Here is a 19,234-nt window from a genome sequence, read left to right on the forward strand (position 1 = left end):
TCTCTGCCTTTTATTTATTTCGGCCTTATTTTGCACTCGTCGCTGACTTGTCTCCTTTGGGGGGCACACCTGCAATGGCACGCCGACGCGCAGGCGTATGCCACTCAGCCACACACCGACCTGTTCCCCCCACCACCACCACCACCACCGCTCCAATGGGTCTCTTGTTCTGCGCTGTGCCACTTCATCGCTCGAGCGTTAGCATCTGCTCTTTCATTGTGCCTCGCGTAGTGTAGGTGCGTCTGTGTTTCGGGTGGCTAGTCGCACATGTCTTTATACCGTCCCCGTGCGTCTGCACCGATATGTGTGAGTTGGGCGGGGCGACTGGAGTACTACTTCAATCTCCTCTCTCTCGTTACGTTGCGCTTTGTATTGCGTGTGTGCGCGTGTATGTCCGTGATGGGGGTAGGTGCTGTATGGTGTGTGCTTTCCCTTGGGGTATTCGCTTCCCTCTGGGCATCTACAATCTCTTGACACACACACACACACACAACCGTGCGTGCGTTCTCCCTTACAAACTCTTTGCCTCCTCCCTCGAATTTTGTTCCCGCCGCCTTTTAGCTTGTGTAAGTGTCTTTGGCGACATGGCGTTCTCGCGACTGCAACTGTTGTACGCGACGTGCTCCTCTCTTGCTCAGTCACGCCCTCGCTTCCTTACTTGACTTGCTGTTTGTCAGGGCTCCCTCGCTCGGCCCTCCTACACCTCTTCTCTCTCTCGTGCTTCTTTTTCAGCTTTAGGAGGGGTCTCCCTTGCGCTGTGTGTGTGGTGCGTTTCTTGCTCACTCCCTGTTTGCCCTCGTTGTCTTTGGAAACTCACTTCGCCCTCTCTGTGCGCGTGTATAGGCGTGCATGTGCATAAGTGTGTATCTAGCTGGGAGCGTTTTGCATTCTGCGTGGCAGGTGAGTGAGTCTCCCTGCGCTCCGGAGTGAGTGCATCAACACCTTGGTTTGTTGGCTCTCTGGGTCCTCCTTATGTCTTTCAATCTCCTGTGGTGCTGTAGCAAATCCTCCGTACCGCTGCCCCGTCGTGTTCGCACGCGCTCTTACTTTCCCTTTTGCGCACTTTCTCAAAGATGTTTTGCCTGCATCTCCCTTTTCTCTTTCTGTTGAGCTTTGTCTCCCGTCAGCGTGTCCTTAAGCAGCAGCCGCATCATTGCTGTTGTGTGTGGCCAGCTGCGTCATTGCGCTCGTTTCCTCCGTACTTCCTTTTCGGATTTTCTCTCCGTCCTGAGCTCAATTCCAAACCCCCTTCCCCTGCCCTACCGACTCAATCGTGCTCGGTGTCTCTCTCTTTGTGGGTGGGTGGGCATTGTCGTGTAGCTCGCTCACGCTGCTGTCAGCCTCTCTCCTTGTCTCCCCTCCTACCCACAGAGGCACATGACGTCGCGCCACTGTTCCTCACGTCACTTCACTCCGCCCCGCACCCCTCCCCCTTTTCCCACGCACAATGCGCACTACTACGCCTGTACAAGAGGGGTTACCAACCGTGCAGGCGCCCCTTGTCCTTTCCGTTCTTCGGGAGAGACGAGGGAAGAGCGCCTGCGCTTGACGGCTCCCCAAACGAACAGGCGAAATGAAAGGACAGAGGTGCGGGCCCACAGGCAGACGACGCCTCCGCGCCACCATGCGCTTTGCGGCCGGAAGCCTAAAAGCCCCACAAAAGGGGCAGCTAGGGGGTGGATGGGTGGGTGGGGCGGTGGGGTGGAGAGGAGGCAGACAAGTGCATAACTCCCCCCCCCTCTCCCCTCCCCCCTCTTCTCGTATGTGTTTATCTCGCCTCTCTGCACGCGTGGGTGGCCCCGTGCCCCATCCGTCGTGAGTGTTGGGCTTCGATCCACGCTGCTCCTCCCCACTGCACCGCCCCCCCCCCTCCTAAAGCCTCTTCCCTCGACCTGATGCATGATTGCGATCGAAGAGCTTCATGGACACGTCTTCCGCTTCCCCTACGTAAAGTGGGGCGGATCGGTGACAACTCATCGTTGCGCGGGTCAAGCAAACACGCACATCCCTCTCCCCTCTCGACCCTGTGCCGCCATTTGTCTTTCTTTTTTGCCTCTCCCTCCCCTCTCCCACTTTCCATGACCTCCTCCCTTCCTCTCCGTAGGCCATACCCGCTGCTGCTGCCCTCGCCATGGTGCCACTGTCGATTTATCTCAACAGTGATGTCGGGATGGAGCGGCCGTACCACATCTCCATTCCCGCCAACGTCGACACCTTGGCGGAGCTCTGCCAGTACCTAACGGACCGTATACCCCTGCGGCCAGGCGAGGACACCACCGGTCGAGGGTATCGATTTCTCTACTCTGTTACGGGCAAGCCACTTTGGCGCGTGAAGGAGTGCATCGAAGCGCGTACAATTGTGCTGAGCGTGGGGCCGGGTTTCCTTGTGCGTCGCCCAGCAAATTTCACGGTGGGGCCACAAGCGGCAGCAGGCTCTGTAGTCGACATCACACCAGACAGGCCGGCAACGCAACCGGGCCCCGAGGCTGGCTGGGGGCGAGAGGGGTCACCCTCCGCTTCACCTCCGATTAAGCAGCCAGTCGACGACAGGTACAGCATGCGCAGTGGCGCTGGTGGCAGAGCCAATGGCGACACCGCCTATTACCCCGCTAGGAACGCGCCGACAAGCAGCCACGCAGCCTCTGCCGCCACTTTCCCCTCTGGGGGTGTAGCAGTGGAGCAGGGCAGTGTAGATGCCACGTGGCCACCTGGCCCAGCCGTGCGTCAACCTTCACCAACCGAGGAAAGAGAACGCCTCTTCAGCATCACGCTGAACACGGCGATGAGGGGACGTGGGTCCTCTGGTGGAAGGCCGACGTCATCGCAGCCGCCGTCAATGCTGAACAGCCTCGGCGTCGCGTCCTCTGCCGCAGGGAGCACCGCAGAAGCGCGCCTCTTCACCTCAGTACCACCCCGAACTGCACCGGTTCCGGCAAGGACGTCCACCGCATACTGTGGGACTGACGGCCTCGGCGGCTCAGCAGCATGTGCACAGACGGACTTGCCATATGAGCAGTATGCAGCCACCTCTTCGACGAGTGCGGCGAGGACACCGCGCGGTGTGGTATTCGTGGCACACAAAGCATACCCCCTGCCGCTGCGCCCGGCCTTTGAAAAGACGTGCTCTCTCGCTAGTAATCTCTCCGTCCTGCCGCCCCAGCATCAGCCCCTCTCACCCACGTCGATCTCCAGCAGCCTAGAGTGTCTTCTTCTACGCAAATGGGCCGCCTATCAACGACTGCACAGCACCGCTCCCACCGATCTTGTCGCTGGCGAAGCGTTCTCGCACCTCTTCAACTCACTCGTCCCGAAGAGTGCGGCAACCAGCAGTGCGCCATGTCGGGTGCTTGTGAGCGGGCCACCCCGCAGTGGCGTCTCCACCACCGCCTCCTTTCTACTCCGCCACTACCTGCGCACGTTGCAGTTTCAGCCAAACTACCCGTTCAACAATTCGGTGCTACTCGTCCTTGACTTTCACTGGCTTTTGGGGTCGGAAACGGCGGCCGCGCTGCAGCCGCCGCGGCTTCTACTTGACCTTAGTGCACTCTACCAGCTCATCGTACGCACTGTGATCGATGCTGTTGTGGCGCTGCGGCCGGCGCTACGGGAGGCAGGACTGCTGTTGGCGCAGCTGTGGGACTTGGTCATTAAGCCAAACGTGCAGCCTCCAGCACCACCGAACTTCACCACGTTTAAACAGGCCGCCATGTTTGTGGGCGTCGATGTGCTTGCAAGCTGGACAAGACTCGCCGAGCAGATGTATCCGATTCTCCAGGCAGCGTGTCGCACACCCGATGTACTCGAGCTTCGGTCCGCCGCGATTGACCTCATCTTCTACGCCATTCCCGCCGAGCTCGTCTCCTCGCTGAAGTTCTCCGGCCTGGTTTACGTCCTGGACGGGTTAGAGCACCTAGCGCGCTGCTACCCGCATCGTGTGACACGGCCAGCTGGTGACCTCGGGCCGCTCCTGCAGGCTGTCACGGCAGACCCTCGCACGCACCTAATCGTCGCCTGGCCGTCGACGCTTGCACCGCAGACGATGTACCTGCCAGGCCTCATGGCCCACGTGTCTACCATCGGCCTTGTGACGCGCGCCGCGCTGAATGCAAGACAGTTTCCGCAGGTACTGCGCTGCCGTGAAAAGGAGTATCCACTGGAGGTATTCCTTGGCTGCCCCGGTTATCTCTCCATCTTGTCAGCCATAGCGAAGCCGTTCCGCAAAACACTGACGCTTCCCACCATGGCCCTTTCGGCACATTATCAGCAGAACTATGAGAAGAGCGGTGCGGGGGCAGCGGAAGGCTACGCGCTTCGCCTCGACACCCCCGCAGCTGCCCGTGTGCTGGAAGAGCTTCTACAGTTTGTGCAAACACTGCTCGTACGTTGATCAGAGCTTCACTTCACCTGCATTTTTCGCCGTAGGTGTGCGTGTTGCTTGTGGACCACTTTTTTGGGGGGAGGGGGAGGCGAGATACTCCGGAAGGGAAGGGGGGAGTGCGCACAAGGGTGTAAAAGCCGAGGGGTACCACCCACCCACCCACCCACGCCGTTTCTTGACCCTTTCTCCCCCCCCCCCCTCCCTCCCCCCGCACACTCCTCGTTCTCCAATTACGACCTGTAGTTTGTGTGAGCGCATATGTGTGTGCTGCCTGTTTGTTCGTTTCTTTACATACATTAGAGTTTCTTGGCTCACCGGTCGTCTGACACGGTCTCACTCACTCGCGCTTAGAATCACCCATGATCCCGCACCTGCGTGTGTGTGTGTGTGTGTGTGTGTGTGTGTGTGTGTGTGTGCTTCGCGCCCGCTCTACTTACTGGCGCAGCTCACACACACATACACACGCGAGAAACATACTTATCCTAACTGAACGATAAGTGCGCTACTGCATCGTCTCTTTCTCTGCTCCCTTCATCATGGACGACTCAACGCAGGTAGGCGGTCTCTGCAGCCCGCACCCAATGAGTACCCCATTCCTCGCTGCCACCGCTCCCGCCTCTCCTCGTATCCCATCTTGACCCCTTACCACCCCTCTGCAACGCTACCATTGTCGACTCCCTAACGACACCACTGCTCACAAATGAAAGAACACGCGCGCGAAGGGTTTCCCCCCACCCCCCCCCCACCTTCCTTTCCCTTATTGCTCGCTCCCTCTGTTGTTGCTGCCCCCTGTGTATCGAAGCGCTCTTGTCAGTCTCACTGGTTCTCTACGCGGATACAGACGTGAATTACGTAACGACGGTTGGCTCACTCTCTCCTTCCCCTGGCCATACTACGTGCGCCTCGCACGCAGGCGGGTGAGGGACGCAGTACACACTCGGTGGAGGAAAAACGCACAAAAAGATGCCCAGCGATGAGAGCCGCTGGTGTTTGATCGAGAGCGACCCGGCAGTGTTCAGGGAGATCGTTCAAACCGTCGGCGTGAAGGGGGTCTCTGTGGAGGACCTCATTATGCTCGACCCCTCGATTCTAGAGCAGTACGAGGACGTATACAGTCTTGTGTTGTTGTTCAAGTGGCAGTCATCGGAGCAGGCGTCGCTGCTGGGCACCGTCGTGAAGGACGCGCCGGTGTTCTTTGCCAAGCAAGTGATTCACAACGCCTGTGCCACGCTTGCCATCATGAACACGCTGTGCAACTACTCGGATCAGGTGGATCTGGGACCGAAAGTGCAGAACTACCTGAGCTTCTGCCAAGACCTCGACCCTGAGATGCGCGGCTCGCTCCTGGACAGCTTCGACGAGCTGCGCGAGGCCCATAACTCCTTCGCGCCACGCTCGGCGTTTGAGAAAGATGAGCCGTCGCAGAAGAACGCGGATGTCTATCACTTTGTCTCCTTTGTGTACCGCCACGGACACATCTGGGAGCTGGATGGGCTGCAGGAGGGCCCGCTGCAGTGCCGGGAGGCGACCGACGCGAACTACCGAGAGGCACTCGTTGAGGTAGTGCAGCGGCGCATCGACGACATTGCGGCGAAGGATACGACGGGCGCCGGACAGGGTATCTCCTTCTCGCTCATGACGATTGTCGCTGACCCCGTTACGGTGTTGGAAAGGAACATTGCGGCTCTCAGAGCGGAAGAAAAGCCCACGACGGCGCTGGACGAAGAACTGGCTGAGATGTTGTTACTGCGCAAGAAAGACAAGGAGGCAAACGCGCGTCGCCGTCACGACTACAATGCTATGATCGTGACGCTGCTGAAGTCCCTGGCGGAGCGCGGCAAGCTGGAGAAGATCGTGGCGGAGGTGCAGGCGAAGGTCTCCAAATAAAGTAGTGCCAAAGTGTCTGTAGGCGCGGTGTTGCGTGTTTTTGTGTCTCCATTGGCGGTAGCGGGGGGAGGGCGAGGGCGCCGTCTCACTTGTGGTCTCTCTCTCTCTCTCTCGACCTACCTACCTCGTCCTTTCCCCTCCCCACCCCAATCACTCCACCTCGACGAGGCGAATTCGTTTGCGTGTGTGGGTTTGTGTGTGTGTGTGGGGGTGGGGGGGTGTTGTTGTTGTGGCGCTGGCGCGTGTGAGCTACGTGGGCTGCGCTTATTACTTTGCTGACGGTGTTCGTTGTACATGTGTGCGTGCCGCGCTCACATGCGCCAGCGCAGGGGGCTCTTCTCTTTTAGCACCACCGTTTTCCTTTTTCCGTTGCTTCTCCGTGGGCGCACTAAACGATGGCAGCGGTACGCGCAGGCACGACAAGAGGACCGTAGCGCATTTGAATGGCGGCGCTGTGGGAAGGGATGGGGCCTAGGTGCGCCTTCCACCACGACACTCCACTTACTCCATGCCCTCTCGTGCTCTCCTCCGCTCTCACGTACACGACTGGTCCTCGTCCTACGCTTGAGAAGCGGCGCTTCAAGTCCAAGAGTACAGATCCTCATCTACGTCAGGAAGGTGGGGGAGGGGGATGCGGCGGCGAAGGTGCTGCCTCTGTCTCTTTAGCCTTCTCCTTGGCGCGTGGGACCTCCATGGAGCGGCAACGAAGCAACTCACTGAACGACTCTGCCTCCACCCTTCCAGGCACAGACACACCAACCCTCTCCCTCACTGTGTCCCCTTCCTTTGGTTGTCTTATTCCCTGACCTTCTGTACTCTTCTCGCTTCCCTCACGCAAGTGGGTGTGCGTGTAGCTTCAAGCCCCTGTACCTCTCGACCTGCTCTTGCTTTGCTGCCCACCTGCCCCTTATCGGCGTCTAAGCACGCACTCGTCCACCCCCTTCTTCTGCCTTGACCCCCTGAACGCTTCCATGAGAAGGTTGGTGCCTCTCCACATCACCTCCTCTCCCCTCTCGCCTTGCACTCCCCCCTTCCTCTCCTCTGTCGTCCTTAGTGGGTCGAGCACCTATGGAAACGTATACACGTCGTCGCCATGCCACACCCTGACAACGATGGCCCTTTCCGCGGCGTCGTCCTCGGACGCCCTGAACAACTGCACCTCCTTTGAATCAGAGAGTGAGCTGTCTCTCGCACAGGAAGACCTGAAACAATTGCAGTCGAACCTGCAGAGTACTCGATCGTTTTCGGAGGTTCCAGCCTCGGCGCGGACGCGGCACACGTCGACGACTCCGCCGGCGCGAACGCTGCCGCCGCGCCTCCCTGTCTCGATGAAGGCGGCTGCGTCCTCGTCGATGTTGGTAAAGCCACTGCAGATGACGACTTCAGTGGCACCAGGACCACCGTTACAGTGCCCTCCGCAGCTTGTCGTGCGTCCTCAGACTATCGTACTGCCAGCTCTTCTCCAGCGTCCACGGTGGCACAACGTGGTCCATGAGCGCTATAGGGCGAGCGCGCCCGGGTACGTAGATGCCTGTGCTCAAGTGCTCCGAGATATCCACAGTATGTGGGAGGAATGCATGTTAAACGGCCGTCGCCGCGAGGAGGGTGTGCGAGGACGTCAAGGCGATCAGGGCAAGGATGATGGGGATAGTTGCTTCGCTAAACACGTCAGCGAGCTGCTGTTTCACGCACACACCGATGCGCTTCTAGTCCTTTTGGAAGGGGTGATCGGCATCCACGACGGTGGTGACGCGTTTGCTGACAGTACTGCACCTTTCCACTGCAAGCTGATCCTGCACTTGGTCGACAGACTGGCCCGGCGAACGGTGGAGCTGAGTGGAAAACATATGGCTCACCTCAGCCATCTCTTACTGAGTTGCCCTTCCCTGCTCACCGTCGCACCTTCGGCCCAAAACAGTCATGCGCAGACTCTCACGGCGGCGCAGCAGGAGGATGTGTGGAACACCTTCGCCTTCTTGTGCTACGCAACACGTCGCAATCTGCGCAGACGGCAAAATGTCGACTCCCTTGAGGCGCTGCTGTGTGGCGTGTACATGCGAATCTATAACGACTCCTCCACCGCACTGAACGGCGACAGGGGTAATCGCGCCTCACGCCTCGCTTCTTCGATGCGGCGGTGCTACGCAGATGCCGTGGACGGTGGGCAGCAGCGTCAGTACGTCTGTCATCTCTTCCCTCCTGGGCTCATGGCAAAGGTGCGGCAGGCAGCACTATGCCATCTCGTGCATCGTTGCTTGTTCAGCGGCGCTCCAGCCCACGTCGGTGCTGCTGAGGCGATCACTGAGGAAAGAGTAACCCAGCTACTCGCCTGGGCACTTCTGCTGGCACCCAAGGACATGGGCCCTGCCGTGCACGCCGCCGTCGTTCATCGACTGCGCAGGAACTCCGGGCTGGCAGGCGGCGGATTAACCGCTGGCGCTTCACCAGTGTATGTCGAGTCGTGGCGGCGGCTGGCCCTTCGAGTCGAAGCCATGGTGCCCCTCTACAGGATTGGCGGGAAGCGTGCCACTGCTTCGCCTAATGGTACGGAGGTCTTTCAGCGGCTCCACTGGGCATTCAAAGACACAGACGGGTGGGCGGTGCCGTCGGCGGACCGTCTCCTCCTTGCAACGGTGCAGGAGCGAAGCCTCGCACAGAAATACTCCTCAGTGCCGCCGTGGAGGGCAACAGAGTACGTGGCACCACGGGGAGTCGAGACAGCGCGGCTGTGTAGCGGAGACGCGGCGGCGCAACGTGTGGCGAACGGCGCAGCCGCTACACTGCGCGCGTATGCTTTTCTCCGGTGGGAGCCGCTTAACGTCAGTGAGGCGGAGCAGCTATTGCCCGACGATGCACCTCTGGCGTTGAGCGCGTTACACATGGAGAGAGCTCGAAGAGAAACCCGCGCGTCCATTGTTGAGAGAAGTATTGCGAAGGTATGCGAGGATACCATCGAGACCGCTGCACATCTACCGCTGCACGCCCTGTGCCTCGCCGAGGTTCTCTGTGTGCGCCTCCTACGGTCTCTGCACCGCTGGAGGGGTACATCAACCGACGACATCATCGTACCTCCTGCCTCGAGCGGCGCTGCGGAGACGTCTCCAGCGATCATAGGCGCCTCGCAACAGCGCCGCATTCTCGCAGCGCTGCGGCAGTTGTTGACCCACTTGCGCGCCGAGGGAGCCATGGTCGCGTTACTTGGGCTGCAAGGTGAAGCTCGCAACACCGCGGCAACGGGTAGATGCAGCAGCGAGCACGTTCAGCGAGATCCTTCTCGCACTGCGCCGCCCAGTGCGCCAATATGGCCGTCCATGCCACAGCGCACTTGGTGGCTACTCAGCAGCGCCATGTGCCAACACGCAGAAGATGCGGTGCGTGCGGCGCGCGAGTGGATGGTCTATCGTGAGATGATGGCGACTCCCCTCTCGCTCGCAAGCATCCAGCGGGTGTGCGAGTGGTTGGTGGCACTCCCAGGTCCGATGCACTCCTCACAGTTGGTAACGGTTCTCCGTGAGTGGGCAGAGATGGAGAAGAACAAACTGAATGACGCTTCATCGCTTGGCCAGGAATGCCTGATGACGTGGGACGACGTGGTGCGGACTGCGCAGGAGCAGCACGCTGCACAAGCATTGTTGGCCGTGCTTGATGGACAGTGCACTATCGCTGACGCGACAGCAGCGCCATATTGCTCCCCCTGCGGTGAGGAGCTGCGCCGCACATATGCCATTATGATGGGCCCTACCTCAGCGCAGTTGCGACGACTTCAGTGGATCGCCGAAGCCAACAGCAGCGCAGTGCGAGAATGGCGGTGGAATGTGGGTGTAGCGTCCCCCCAAATGGGACGGGCTACAGTGAGCCGGCCCGCAGGCTTGCTGGACCCCACTTCTGCGGTTCCCGCTGCAGTGCTCTTGGTCGAGGCGACGGAGGTGAATTTTACTGACACGGAGCATGAGGCGGCGGTTCGGCTTCTGCGTTGGCGCTGCCTCTCCCACCTTTCCAGCCCCAATACCTTCTCTTGGAGTGATCGACTTGCCTGCAGAGCTTTGCAGAGTGCTCAGGCTGCGTCATCTCCCACCACACAGCTGGTGGCAAATAGCGACGAGGTGGTGATCCCTGACCGCTCTTCCGCAGCGGACGGCGACGCCAATGCACTGCCACACCAATGGAAGCATGACAGCGACACCATCGTCTCTGCCGCTGCGCTTCACTACCTCCTTTCTAGGTGGAACAGGATGGAGTCGTCAGCCGCAACAATCACCGCGATGTTTAGCACGGCAGAGCTGAACGATGCCCTTCAGGCCCTCGCAGTGTACGTTGAATTCCTTGAAAAGCCTCAGAACGATGGTGTCAATGAAGGGCAGTGCGGCGAGCGGGCGAGAATCCGTCGACTGCGGTGTGCCGCCGCCGCTTATGTGGACTGCTTGAGCGATGCATGGCGCGTTACTATGCAGACTGCAGCGTCCACAACGTCCACACCTTCGCTTGGCAGGGTTGACGTGAAGGTGTTTCTAATGTGTTTGCCCACACTCTATCAGTGTGCACTAGAAATGCACGATAGACTGCTGAGGAACAAGGCTGAGCTCGGCAACGGCGATGACGAGGTCCTGAGGAGTCTTCCATGCCTCTCCGGTCCCCTTCATGAGGCCGCGTTTCGTGCCCTGGTGAACAGTCCGGAAACACAGAGAGACACTATCGAGACGACTCTGCTGCTGGCCGATCACATAACACGCAGATGGCCTGTTCGGACAAAGATATCCCCCTTCTCCTCGAGGAGAGCTCATTCCAGCAAAGTGTTACCCCTCCCATTAAGTGATGGCGCGCCAACGTTCTCGGTGCCACTCTCCGTCTACCGGCTCGTGCTCGCCACGTACGCAGCGACTCGAACGCCACTCCCGCAGCGCATACGCGTGTGCTGCGAGGCGGCGCTCCGTCGCGAGAGAAAAAGGGTACTGGAGGAACCCTTGTAGGGCTCTTGATCATTGTCGTCCGGCACATGACCGCCCTCCCCCCACACACACAGAGAGATTTGCCCCCACGTCCAAACGAGAAGCAGGTCCAAACCGGCACTGACACGTACGCACAGACGCGACTAAGAAAACGGTCAGAGCTAAGATGGACTCTCTCCTCCTTTTCCTGTTCCTCACTGACGGACACGCCACCCCGGACATCTGAGGCATGCAATGCGCCTTCCTCCCTAGCGAGCTGCTTCCTTCTCTTACCACGAGCGAGCTCAGGGGAAGCGCTCTGTTCATTTGCATGCACTCCCATCAGCGTGATCATCGTAGCCATGCGGGCAGCACTCGGGTTCTCGCCTCCACCATCACCTCCCGGTACCTCTCTCCCTTTGCCACCGTCGCCACCCCCACTTCCCTGCGCACCACCTCCATTGTCCTCTCTTCCCTTTCTTCTTTGCAGTTTACTCAGCTACTGCCGTCCCTCGTAGCGTGACGCCTACGCTCCCCCGCCCCCCCCCCCTACGGCAACTGCCCTCCTCTGCATTTTCCTTATTTTCCTGGTGCTGCTTCTCAACGTAATGCTAACGTGGACGCCTTCTGGGCACTGCACGCGCACACCTCCCTCATGCGCACCGGCCGCGTGGGCATCAGCACCTCACGCCCTGACGGGCCGCGTGCAGACTTTCCCGCCTCGCGAGGCCCCCTCAGTAGCTGTGAGCAGATGGTGCGGTGCAAACGACCGCCAAGTGAGGAGCGGCTGCGTTGCTTCATGCTACGCATGCACACACGTGCACAGCGCCAGAAAGGCTGCGGCCCCCCTTGCTTGCAGCTCGCGCGCTGAGTGTGAAGCGGGGTAGCCGGAACTTGTCCCGCTGCGGAGATAACTTGACCAGCTGAGACACACAAGAACACGCGTGGCTGTGGCTACGGAGTCGCCCTCCCTCCTCATGGAACTCGACACGGACCGAGCAGCGCTGGAGAACGGCACGCTGCGACGTGCTGAGGCACAAGCACTGGCGGTAACTGTCCCGCCGCGTGCGCCTCGCGTTTCCGCTTGTCTTTGGTCGTGGCGAATGGAAGCACAAGGCCGAGGCGGGCATGCGTGCAAAATCAGCAGTGTCCGAGGAGCTGGCGCCCACTGCATGGGCCACGGACCCTGTCACCGGTGCCAGGCGCCAGGCCGGCGTCCCCCGTAGCGGCGCCGCGGCAAGAGCTCCTTGGTGGCGACCGTCGCACACCCGAAGCACGAAGATGTTGAGCTTGCGAGACGGCAGGAGACCACCTTCGCCCAGCTCCGCCCGCGCGCCTGTCCGCACTTGGGACTCCTGCAGTGGTCGGTGTCTGGCAGCGATGCGGTGCGGTGCAGATGGCGTGCTGGCCACTACTGCACCGCCGGCATTGTGGTATCCCCACCCCGCCTGTTTTTCTGCTGGGAGGGCGTCCGACCCGGCGCTGTGCTCGGCATGCCAGGCGAGACCCGCGGGCAGACTGCGGCGCCTCACCGGCCCCCTGAGCTGAGGCTGGCGGACTGCTTGGACTCATGGCCGGATTCGATGGCCGACTGCTCGCTCGCCGTGTGGGACGGTGGTCCAGCGGCGTGGGGGTGCGCACCCCATCCGAAAAGACTCTCCGGCCCCCAAGGGCGCGAGGATTGTGTTGCACTCGCGTGCTCTTTGCCTCCGTGCGTACCCCGCACAGCACACCCCTCCCGGCTCCCCAACGCGAGGCGGGCCTCGAGGCTGCCACTTGGGGAGTTTGCCTCCCCAGAAAGGGTCGAGGCCCGGTAAGCCAAGCGACCGGCGGATCGTCAAGGACACCCCGCGTAAAACGGCATCCCCAAAGTCGGGCAGATGTGATGAATGCCTCCGCCCTCTGGAAGTAGCCTCTCCCCCCACCCTCTCCTCGCTCACTCTTCCTCCGGCTGCCCTCTGCCCCCTCCCCCTCCGTTTGCGCTGTAGAATCTCTGAAAAACAACACTTTGTGACGCTCTCTTCCCCTGCTAGTACAGCCCACCACCACCACATCAGCATGAGGAACTTTCCTTGGTCAATGCGGGCGCGGCGCTACATGCCCAACTTCAATGCCATGGCCCTCGTACTGCTCGCGGTGCAGAACGCGGGGTATCTAATCTTGATGAAGTACGCGCAGCAGGCGGACAAGCACCACACACTCGCCGCCGGCGGCGCAGAGCCGGAGGGGGGGGAGGCGCAGGTGGTTATCTTCAAGGCCTCACACTTTCTGGCCACGACGGAGGTTGTGAAGCTCATTTTATCTCTTCTGTGGTGCATCGTGGATGAAGTGCGGGCAATGCAGCAGGAGAGTGCGATCGCCGAAGCAGACACCACGCCAGCGGCACTGTTGCGGGTCAAGGAGGCGGGGTGGGGCAGCGCTGTAAAAAACGCTGCGTCTCCTAACGGCGTCGTGGATGAGAAGTGTCGCCTCTCTCCCGCCCTCGGCGACGCCGCGGAGGACATAGACGCCGAGTGTGTTGTTTCTGTAGCGCCGCTGCGGGTCCTCGTAACCCGCAAGCGGTTCGCTGCTGTATTTGTGAGCCGCATGCGCCATGCCATTGGGCTGGACCACAAGTACAAGGAGGCGCTGCTCATGGTTGCGCCCGCCATCATCTACGCCATTCAGGGCCTGCTGCTCATCTACGCCATCGAGCTGTTGGACACGACTGTGTTTCAGGTGCTGTACCAGGTGCGCATTATGTTCCTGGCAGCCATGATGGGAGTCGTGCTGGACTTCCGTCTCTCTCCCATTCGGTGGGTGGCACTGGTGGTGCTGATGTTCGGTATCACACTGGCACAGGTGAGTGCGCAGAGCACGCGAACGGAGACGACAATCGGTAAAGCCGACGAAGCTGTACAATCAGAGATGGGAAAGGCTGCGGCGGCCGAGAAGGTCTCTAGCACATGGTCAATAGAGGGCACATTAGCTGTGCTGGCTGGCGCCTTCTTGAGCGCGCTCTCCGGTGTGTTCATGGAGTTCGTGGTGAAGAAGCGCTGCAACCAGTTCCACTTGTCGGCACGCAACATCCATCTCGCGTTCTTCTCCGTCGTGTACTTCCTCGTTGTGTTCCTGTGCGAGATCTGGCGACCGGAGGTAGCGGTGGGCGGGCTTGCTGAGTTCATAAGCACCTTCTTCGACGGCTTCACCAGCTTGGTGTGGACCCTGGTGGCTGTGCAGGCGGTTGGCGGGATTCTCGTGGCACTGGTCATGCGCTACTGCGACAACATCGTGAAGTCGTTCTCGACTGCGTTCGCGATTGTGCTGAACGGCATGGCGTCGGTGTTTCTGTTTCACACGGCGCTGAACACGACGTTCCTGGTGGGTGCGTTTCTTGTACTGTGCTCTATCATCATGTACAGTCTGAAGCAGTGAAGATAGCTGGAGCTGAGCAGAGGGTGGACGAGGCCAGGAGTCGCCACGATGCTCAGGGAGTGGCAGGCGTGTGTGTGTGTGTGTGTGTGTGTGTGTACCTACACTACGACCCGTATCTTCGACTGTCTTTCGCTCTCTTGTGTGGGTCGTTTGTTCTTTCTCTCTGTCTTTTGAGCCCCACGCTACATCGTCGTTCTCTTCACCCTCGTCTGCTCTCTTTCGCTCTTTTCTTTCCCGATCCCTCCTCCCGAATAACCCTTCAGTGCCGAGATTATTTCTTTGTTTCCCCCCTCCCCCCATTCCGCCGTTTTCCTCATCGATATCGCCTCTTGTCAGATATTCCTTTAGAGAGACCACCACCTCTTTTTGTTCTCTTTCGACTTGTGCACTTCGTGTTTTGGGCAGTGATGCGCTGGACGTCTCACGCTCTCTTGTTGGAACGCTTTCCTCCCCCTCTGCTACCACAGCTCAGCTCCTCTCGCCTAAAGTGGACTAGCCGGCACAAGCAGATGCAGGTATGACTGCACGCGTCGCTTGGTGCTGATTTGAGTAAAGTTCCTCTATGGTTGACTTGCCAAGAGCGAGGGAGAGGACCTCTGCTGTGGCTGCTGGTTGTCAGTGTGCCTTGGGTCTCTACTTCCTTTTTTTTTTTTCAATGATTGTTTGACTTTCTTTTAAGGGGAACTCCGTTGATTCATCGCATAGTTTTCACCTCTTGTCTGTTAGTGTGCGCCTCAAGATGCTCACACCACTAGTGTCAGCATTCCTGCTCTCAGACAAGAGGACATCATTGAATGCCCCCCTGCGCGGCGCTCCTTATTCGTCATTGTATTTTCTTCTTGCTGAGATAGCGGCCACCTCAGCGCGCGGCATCTCAGGGCCCGGTGCCCCCCTCTTTGTGGGGAGGCCAAGGGCCTGCAGCCTGCCCCTCGAGTACGGTTGTGCGGCTCTCGGTGCCGGCGGACAGGTCTGGGCTGGCGCGGTGCGGAAGAGGCTCGCGGCCATGGCCACGCCTGCACCAGCTCACTATAAGTCGTGGCGATGATTCAACTCATACGGGCATCCGCCTGCTGCTTTTCTGCCTTTACTGGGCTGCGGTGGTGTGGAGCGTAATCCTGGGCCCGGTGTGGGCTGCATGCAGTGGCGTTGCCCCATGGGCCGCACGACACCAAACCGTGTTGGGTGGTGGTTCGGCTCCTTGGCAAATCCTCGACACAGGCCGGCATTGTGCACGAGAAGCGCGTCAGTGGCGTCCCCATTCTTCTACACCAGGGCATACGTGTAGCTCCAGGCCGCCACAACACGCCAGAAGCGCACCCGGGAGGAAAGCCGGTGCGCCCGTGCTGTCACGCCGGCCACAGCCCTACCACGCATGCACCGCCACACAGTACTGCGCAAGGATAAGGTGAGCTAAGCGACTACTACCCATCCACCCCCCGAAGCGCTGTCTTGCGTGACAGGGTCGCTCATTGACGGCTCTGCACGCCAAAACGGACGCGATTGGTGGCTGCTCTCGAGATGGCCCCCTGCGCGTTGCCTGGGCATCGCCCGCCCTCGGCTGTGTTCATGAACGAGCTGGAGAAGCCCGGCCTTGAATGGAGGCGGTACGGCAGCGCCCTCACCCCAGTGCGGGGAAGCAGATCAACGTGCTGGTGATGTGCCGACAGAAGTGAGCGCGATATCCGGCAGCGCCACCGGCGCCGACGCGACTCGCCAGGGGAGTGCGAAGGCGCTGCCAGTGCACGGCAGGAGAGCGCAGCTGGTCATTTACAACCGGAGCGTCGCCACTGACCGCATCCTACTGCCCAGGGACGTTGACCGACTATCTGTGCAAGCTCCTCGAACGAATGATCTTGAGGCGACTGCGCGACCGCCTGGAAGGCAGGCACTGGCAATAGCGGTCTGGTCTGCGTCCCCACCGCTCCACTGTCGACCCCCTGGGCGTGTCTCTGCACAGGGTAGGTCAGCGGCAGCCAGGCAGCCAGATAGGAGCAGCGTTTGTGGACCACGCTTGCGCGTTCGACAAGCCGGATCGTATATGTCTTAGGCGGTCATCGCGCCTGCACTCAGCTCAACGAGAGGAAATAGGCGATGACCAGGTGTGCTTGCGGCGCCTCCCCCCTCCCCCCGGGATCCGTCCCAGGCCACTACTGCACCGCCGGCATTGTGGTATCCCCACCCCGCCTGTTTTTCTGCTGGGAGGGCGTCCGACCCGGCGCTGTGCTCGGCATGCCAGACGAGACCCGCGGGCAGACTGCGGCGCCTCACCGGCCCCCTGAGCTGAGGCTGGCGGACTGCTTGGACTCATGGCCGGATTCGATGGCCGACTGCTCGCTCGCCGTGTGGGACGGTGGTCCAGCGTTCGTGTGGGTGCGGTGGCCGGTGGGTGACGAAACGAGACGCGGGCGTTGTGCCTGTCGCTCTCTTCTCTTGTAACGATTTTCCCCTTTTTGACTTCTCTTTGGTTGTCTGATTGCGGTGAGTGCCGACGAGGGGTTGCACTGCGTCGCTCACGCCTCGTCTGTTTCCCATGCGCGTGGGGTTTCACTGCTGCGACAGGGGCACGCCCCCGCGCGCGGTATATCGGTCTTCAGCACCCCCACTCAGCCTGGGAAAGCTAAGCAGCCCCTCCCTTCACACTTGCCAATCCCGAAGCACTTCTGGTGGTGTCAGGGTGGAGCACTTACGACGTAGGGAGGCCAGAGTGGTGTGTATCGCTGCCGATGTCGGCGGCCGGGCCCTGGGTGGCGTGCCACGGCAACTCGAACTCACCTCACCCGGCCGTGGCTGCCTACTGATGGCGGGCCTGAGCCGCCCCGAGGAATGCACCAGGTGGCGACCGGCATGAAGGGAACGACTGCGAGGGGGTGGATGTATAGACCTCGAGGCAGGAGCCGTGCTCGGATGGCTGAGTCGGCGCACTGCTGTACCGTGCCTCTCCGGCTGCTTGGCTGCACACGCTGGGTCTTTATGCGTACGATAGGGAGTGACGCAGAATTACACTTTGCTGCGAAGGAGTTGAAACGCTGAGAGGTGAAAAAAAAAATGTGGGTGCGCCCACCTTTGCGAATGCCGTCACACGCGCTTTCCAACCTTAAAGACGCCTCTCCCTCCCCTTTCTGTCGTCCTGCTGGCAGTGTTATCCTGCAGTGCGCAGTGTAACACAGGCATCGATTTCTTGTCCTACGCTCACCTTACTCTCAGGATTGAGCGTAAGCTGCAGCTTCCCCCCTCTTATCATCCTTGTCGCCCTTCTCCACTCTTTTCCGGGTGTCTCGGTCGTGCGTGTTGGCCTGGGTGTCCTCCAGGCGTAGTGCCAGCAGTCCACAAAACAGCAAAAAAGAAAAGCAAGTCAAAATTGCCTCATCAATACATCTTGCAGAGGTACACGTCTCTATACACACGCACTCCTCCTCTCGGACACCCATGCGACAGTGAATTCAACGCTTGAAAAGCCGCACGGCAGCCATTCCAACCACCCCAACTGCCCATCTCCTCCAGCCGGCAAATGGCCGACAGCCCCACCCTTCCCTACGTCTTGGGAATCGGCACTGCGCCAACCTCTACAATTCAACTTCTAGGGTACGTCGCCGCCGCCGTTATATGCATACTGCTCGAGTACGTCCTGCAAGTCCTCCCGCGATGCCGCAGATTTGCCGCCACCCGTCTCAACGAGCTCCTTGCGGCAGGACGAGAGATAATGCGGCCGCCCCGTAGCCTCAGTAAAACAGCTCGGTGCGTCACCGTACTGCTGCGCCAGTGGGAGGTCTTTACGGTTCCTGGCATCACCTTTGTGCTGCTATACGTGTGCACCATCACAAGCCTTCTGCATCTCTACCGCTTCCACAACAACCCTGATAATATTCAGCTGTGGACCTACCAAGAGACGCACTTTGACCTCACAACGATGGGGCCCTCACTCGTCTCCCCTGTGCACGACCCGCGCTCCTTGAGCCCGCACGGCCCGCGGTCGAGCCGCACGCTTGCGCACTTCTGCGGCAGACCCACGGCAAGCAGCTACGACGGCTACACCGGCGCGCCGCACGCGGCGTACATCCACCACGACGTGGAGCGCGACCGCTACGTGGTGCGCACCTTCGGCCGCGGTGGCACGCGCGTGGACGAGCGGCGACGCAGCGGTGTGGGCCGCAGCACCTACGAGGCCTTCTGCGCCGCGCCGCGCCGCGTGCAGCTTGGCACGCCACTGGCGCCGTCGCCGTGGCTCGACGGCGAGGCCAACTGGCAGCTGGGCGACGCCGGCGCAGCGCCGCGGCACGCCGTCAACGGCGCCTTCCGTTTTGCTGTGCAGCCCCTCGCCGTGCCGCACGCAGCGGCCGCGGCAGTAGCCAGCAATGCCACCGCCAGCCGCAGCGCCGACGCGGACTTCACCAAGGCGGACCAGGGCCTGCGCACGCACTACCGCCGCTACACGCGTGACGAGCTGCTGCAGCGCCACGCGCACCTCGACTTCATCTACTCCTACGTCAACGGCAGCGACATCACGCGCGGCTACACGAAGCCGTTTGCGAAGACGTGGGAGTGCTGGAACATGATCGCATCGGTGCAGCTGCTGTGGGGCGAGATGCAGCGTGCGGCCGACATTGGCGCCGACGCACCGCCGCTGCCGAGG

At 60.5% G+C, this 19,234-nt stretch overlaps 5 protein-coding genes across 5 annotated transcripts; all 5 read left to right on the plus strand.

Moving 5' to 3' along the window:
• Positions 1-2,131: 2,131 nt before the first annotated feature.
• LBRM_24_0410 (conserved hypothetical protein) lies at positions 2,132-4,387 on the plus strand (the record flags this gene model as incomplete). The annotated part of the gene is made up of 1 exon (XM_001565257.1): positions 2,132-4,387. The coding sequence occupies one exon, from the start codon at positions 2,132-2,134 to the stop codon at positions 4,385-4,387; it is 2,256 nt and encodes a 751-aa protein (XP_001565307.1).
• A 954-nt stretch (positions 4,388-5,341) lies between these two features.
• Positions 5,342-6,265, plus strand: LBRM_24_0420 (putative ubiquitin carboxyl-terminal hydrolase; the record flags this gene model as incomplete). The annotated part of the gene is made up of 1 exon (XM_001565258.1): positions 5,342-6,265. One exon carries the CDS (start codon positions 5,342-5,344, stop codon positions 6,263-6,265), a length of 924 nt encoding a protein of 307 aa, XP_001565308.1.
• A 971-nt stretch (positions 6,266-7,236) lies between these two features.
• Positions 7,237-11,232, plus strand: LBRM_24_0430 (hypothetical protein, unknown function; the record flags this gene model as incomplete). Its single annotated transcript, XM_001565259.1, has 1 exon — positions 7,237-11,232. The coding sequence occupies one exon, from the start codon at positions 7,237-7,239 to the stop codon at positions 11,230-11,232; it is 3,996 nt and encodes a 1,331-aa protein (XP_001565309.1).
• A 2,016-nt stretch (positions 11,233-13,248) lies between these two features.
• On the plus strand, positions 13,249-14,604 carry LBRM_24_0440 (putative CMP-sialic acid transporter; the record flags this gene model as incomplete). Its single annotated transcript, XM_001565260.1, has 1 exon — positions 13,249-14,604. The coding sequence occupies one exon, from the start codon at positions 13,249-13,251 to the stop codon at positions 14,602-14,604; it is 1,356 nt and encodes a 451-aa protein (XP_001565310.1).
• A 3,508-nt stretch (positions 14,605-18,112) lies between these two features.
• On the plus strand, positions 18,113-19,234 carry LBRM_24_0450 (hypothetical predicted transmembrane protein; the record flags this gene model as incomplete). The annotated part of the gene is made up of 1 exon (XM_001565261.1): positions 18,113-19,234. A coding segment is annotated over one exon (1,122 nt), but the record flags the coding sequence as incomplete, so codon positions are not given.

The sequence above is a fragment of the Leishmania braziliensis genome, chromosome 24 (assembly GCF_000002845.2).
Source record: "Leishmania braziliensis MHOM/BR/75/M2904 complete genome, chromosome 24".
Lineage (NCBI taxonomy): Eukaryota > Euglenozoa > Kinetoplastea > Trypanosomatida > Trypanosomatidae > Leishmania > Leishmania braziliensis.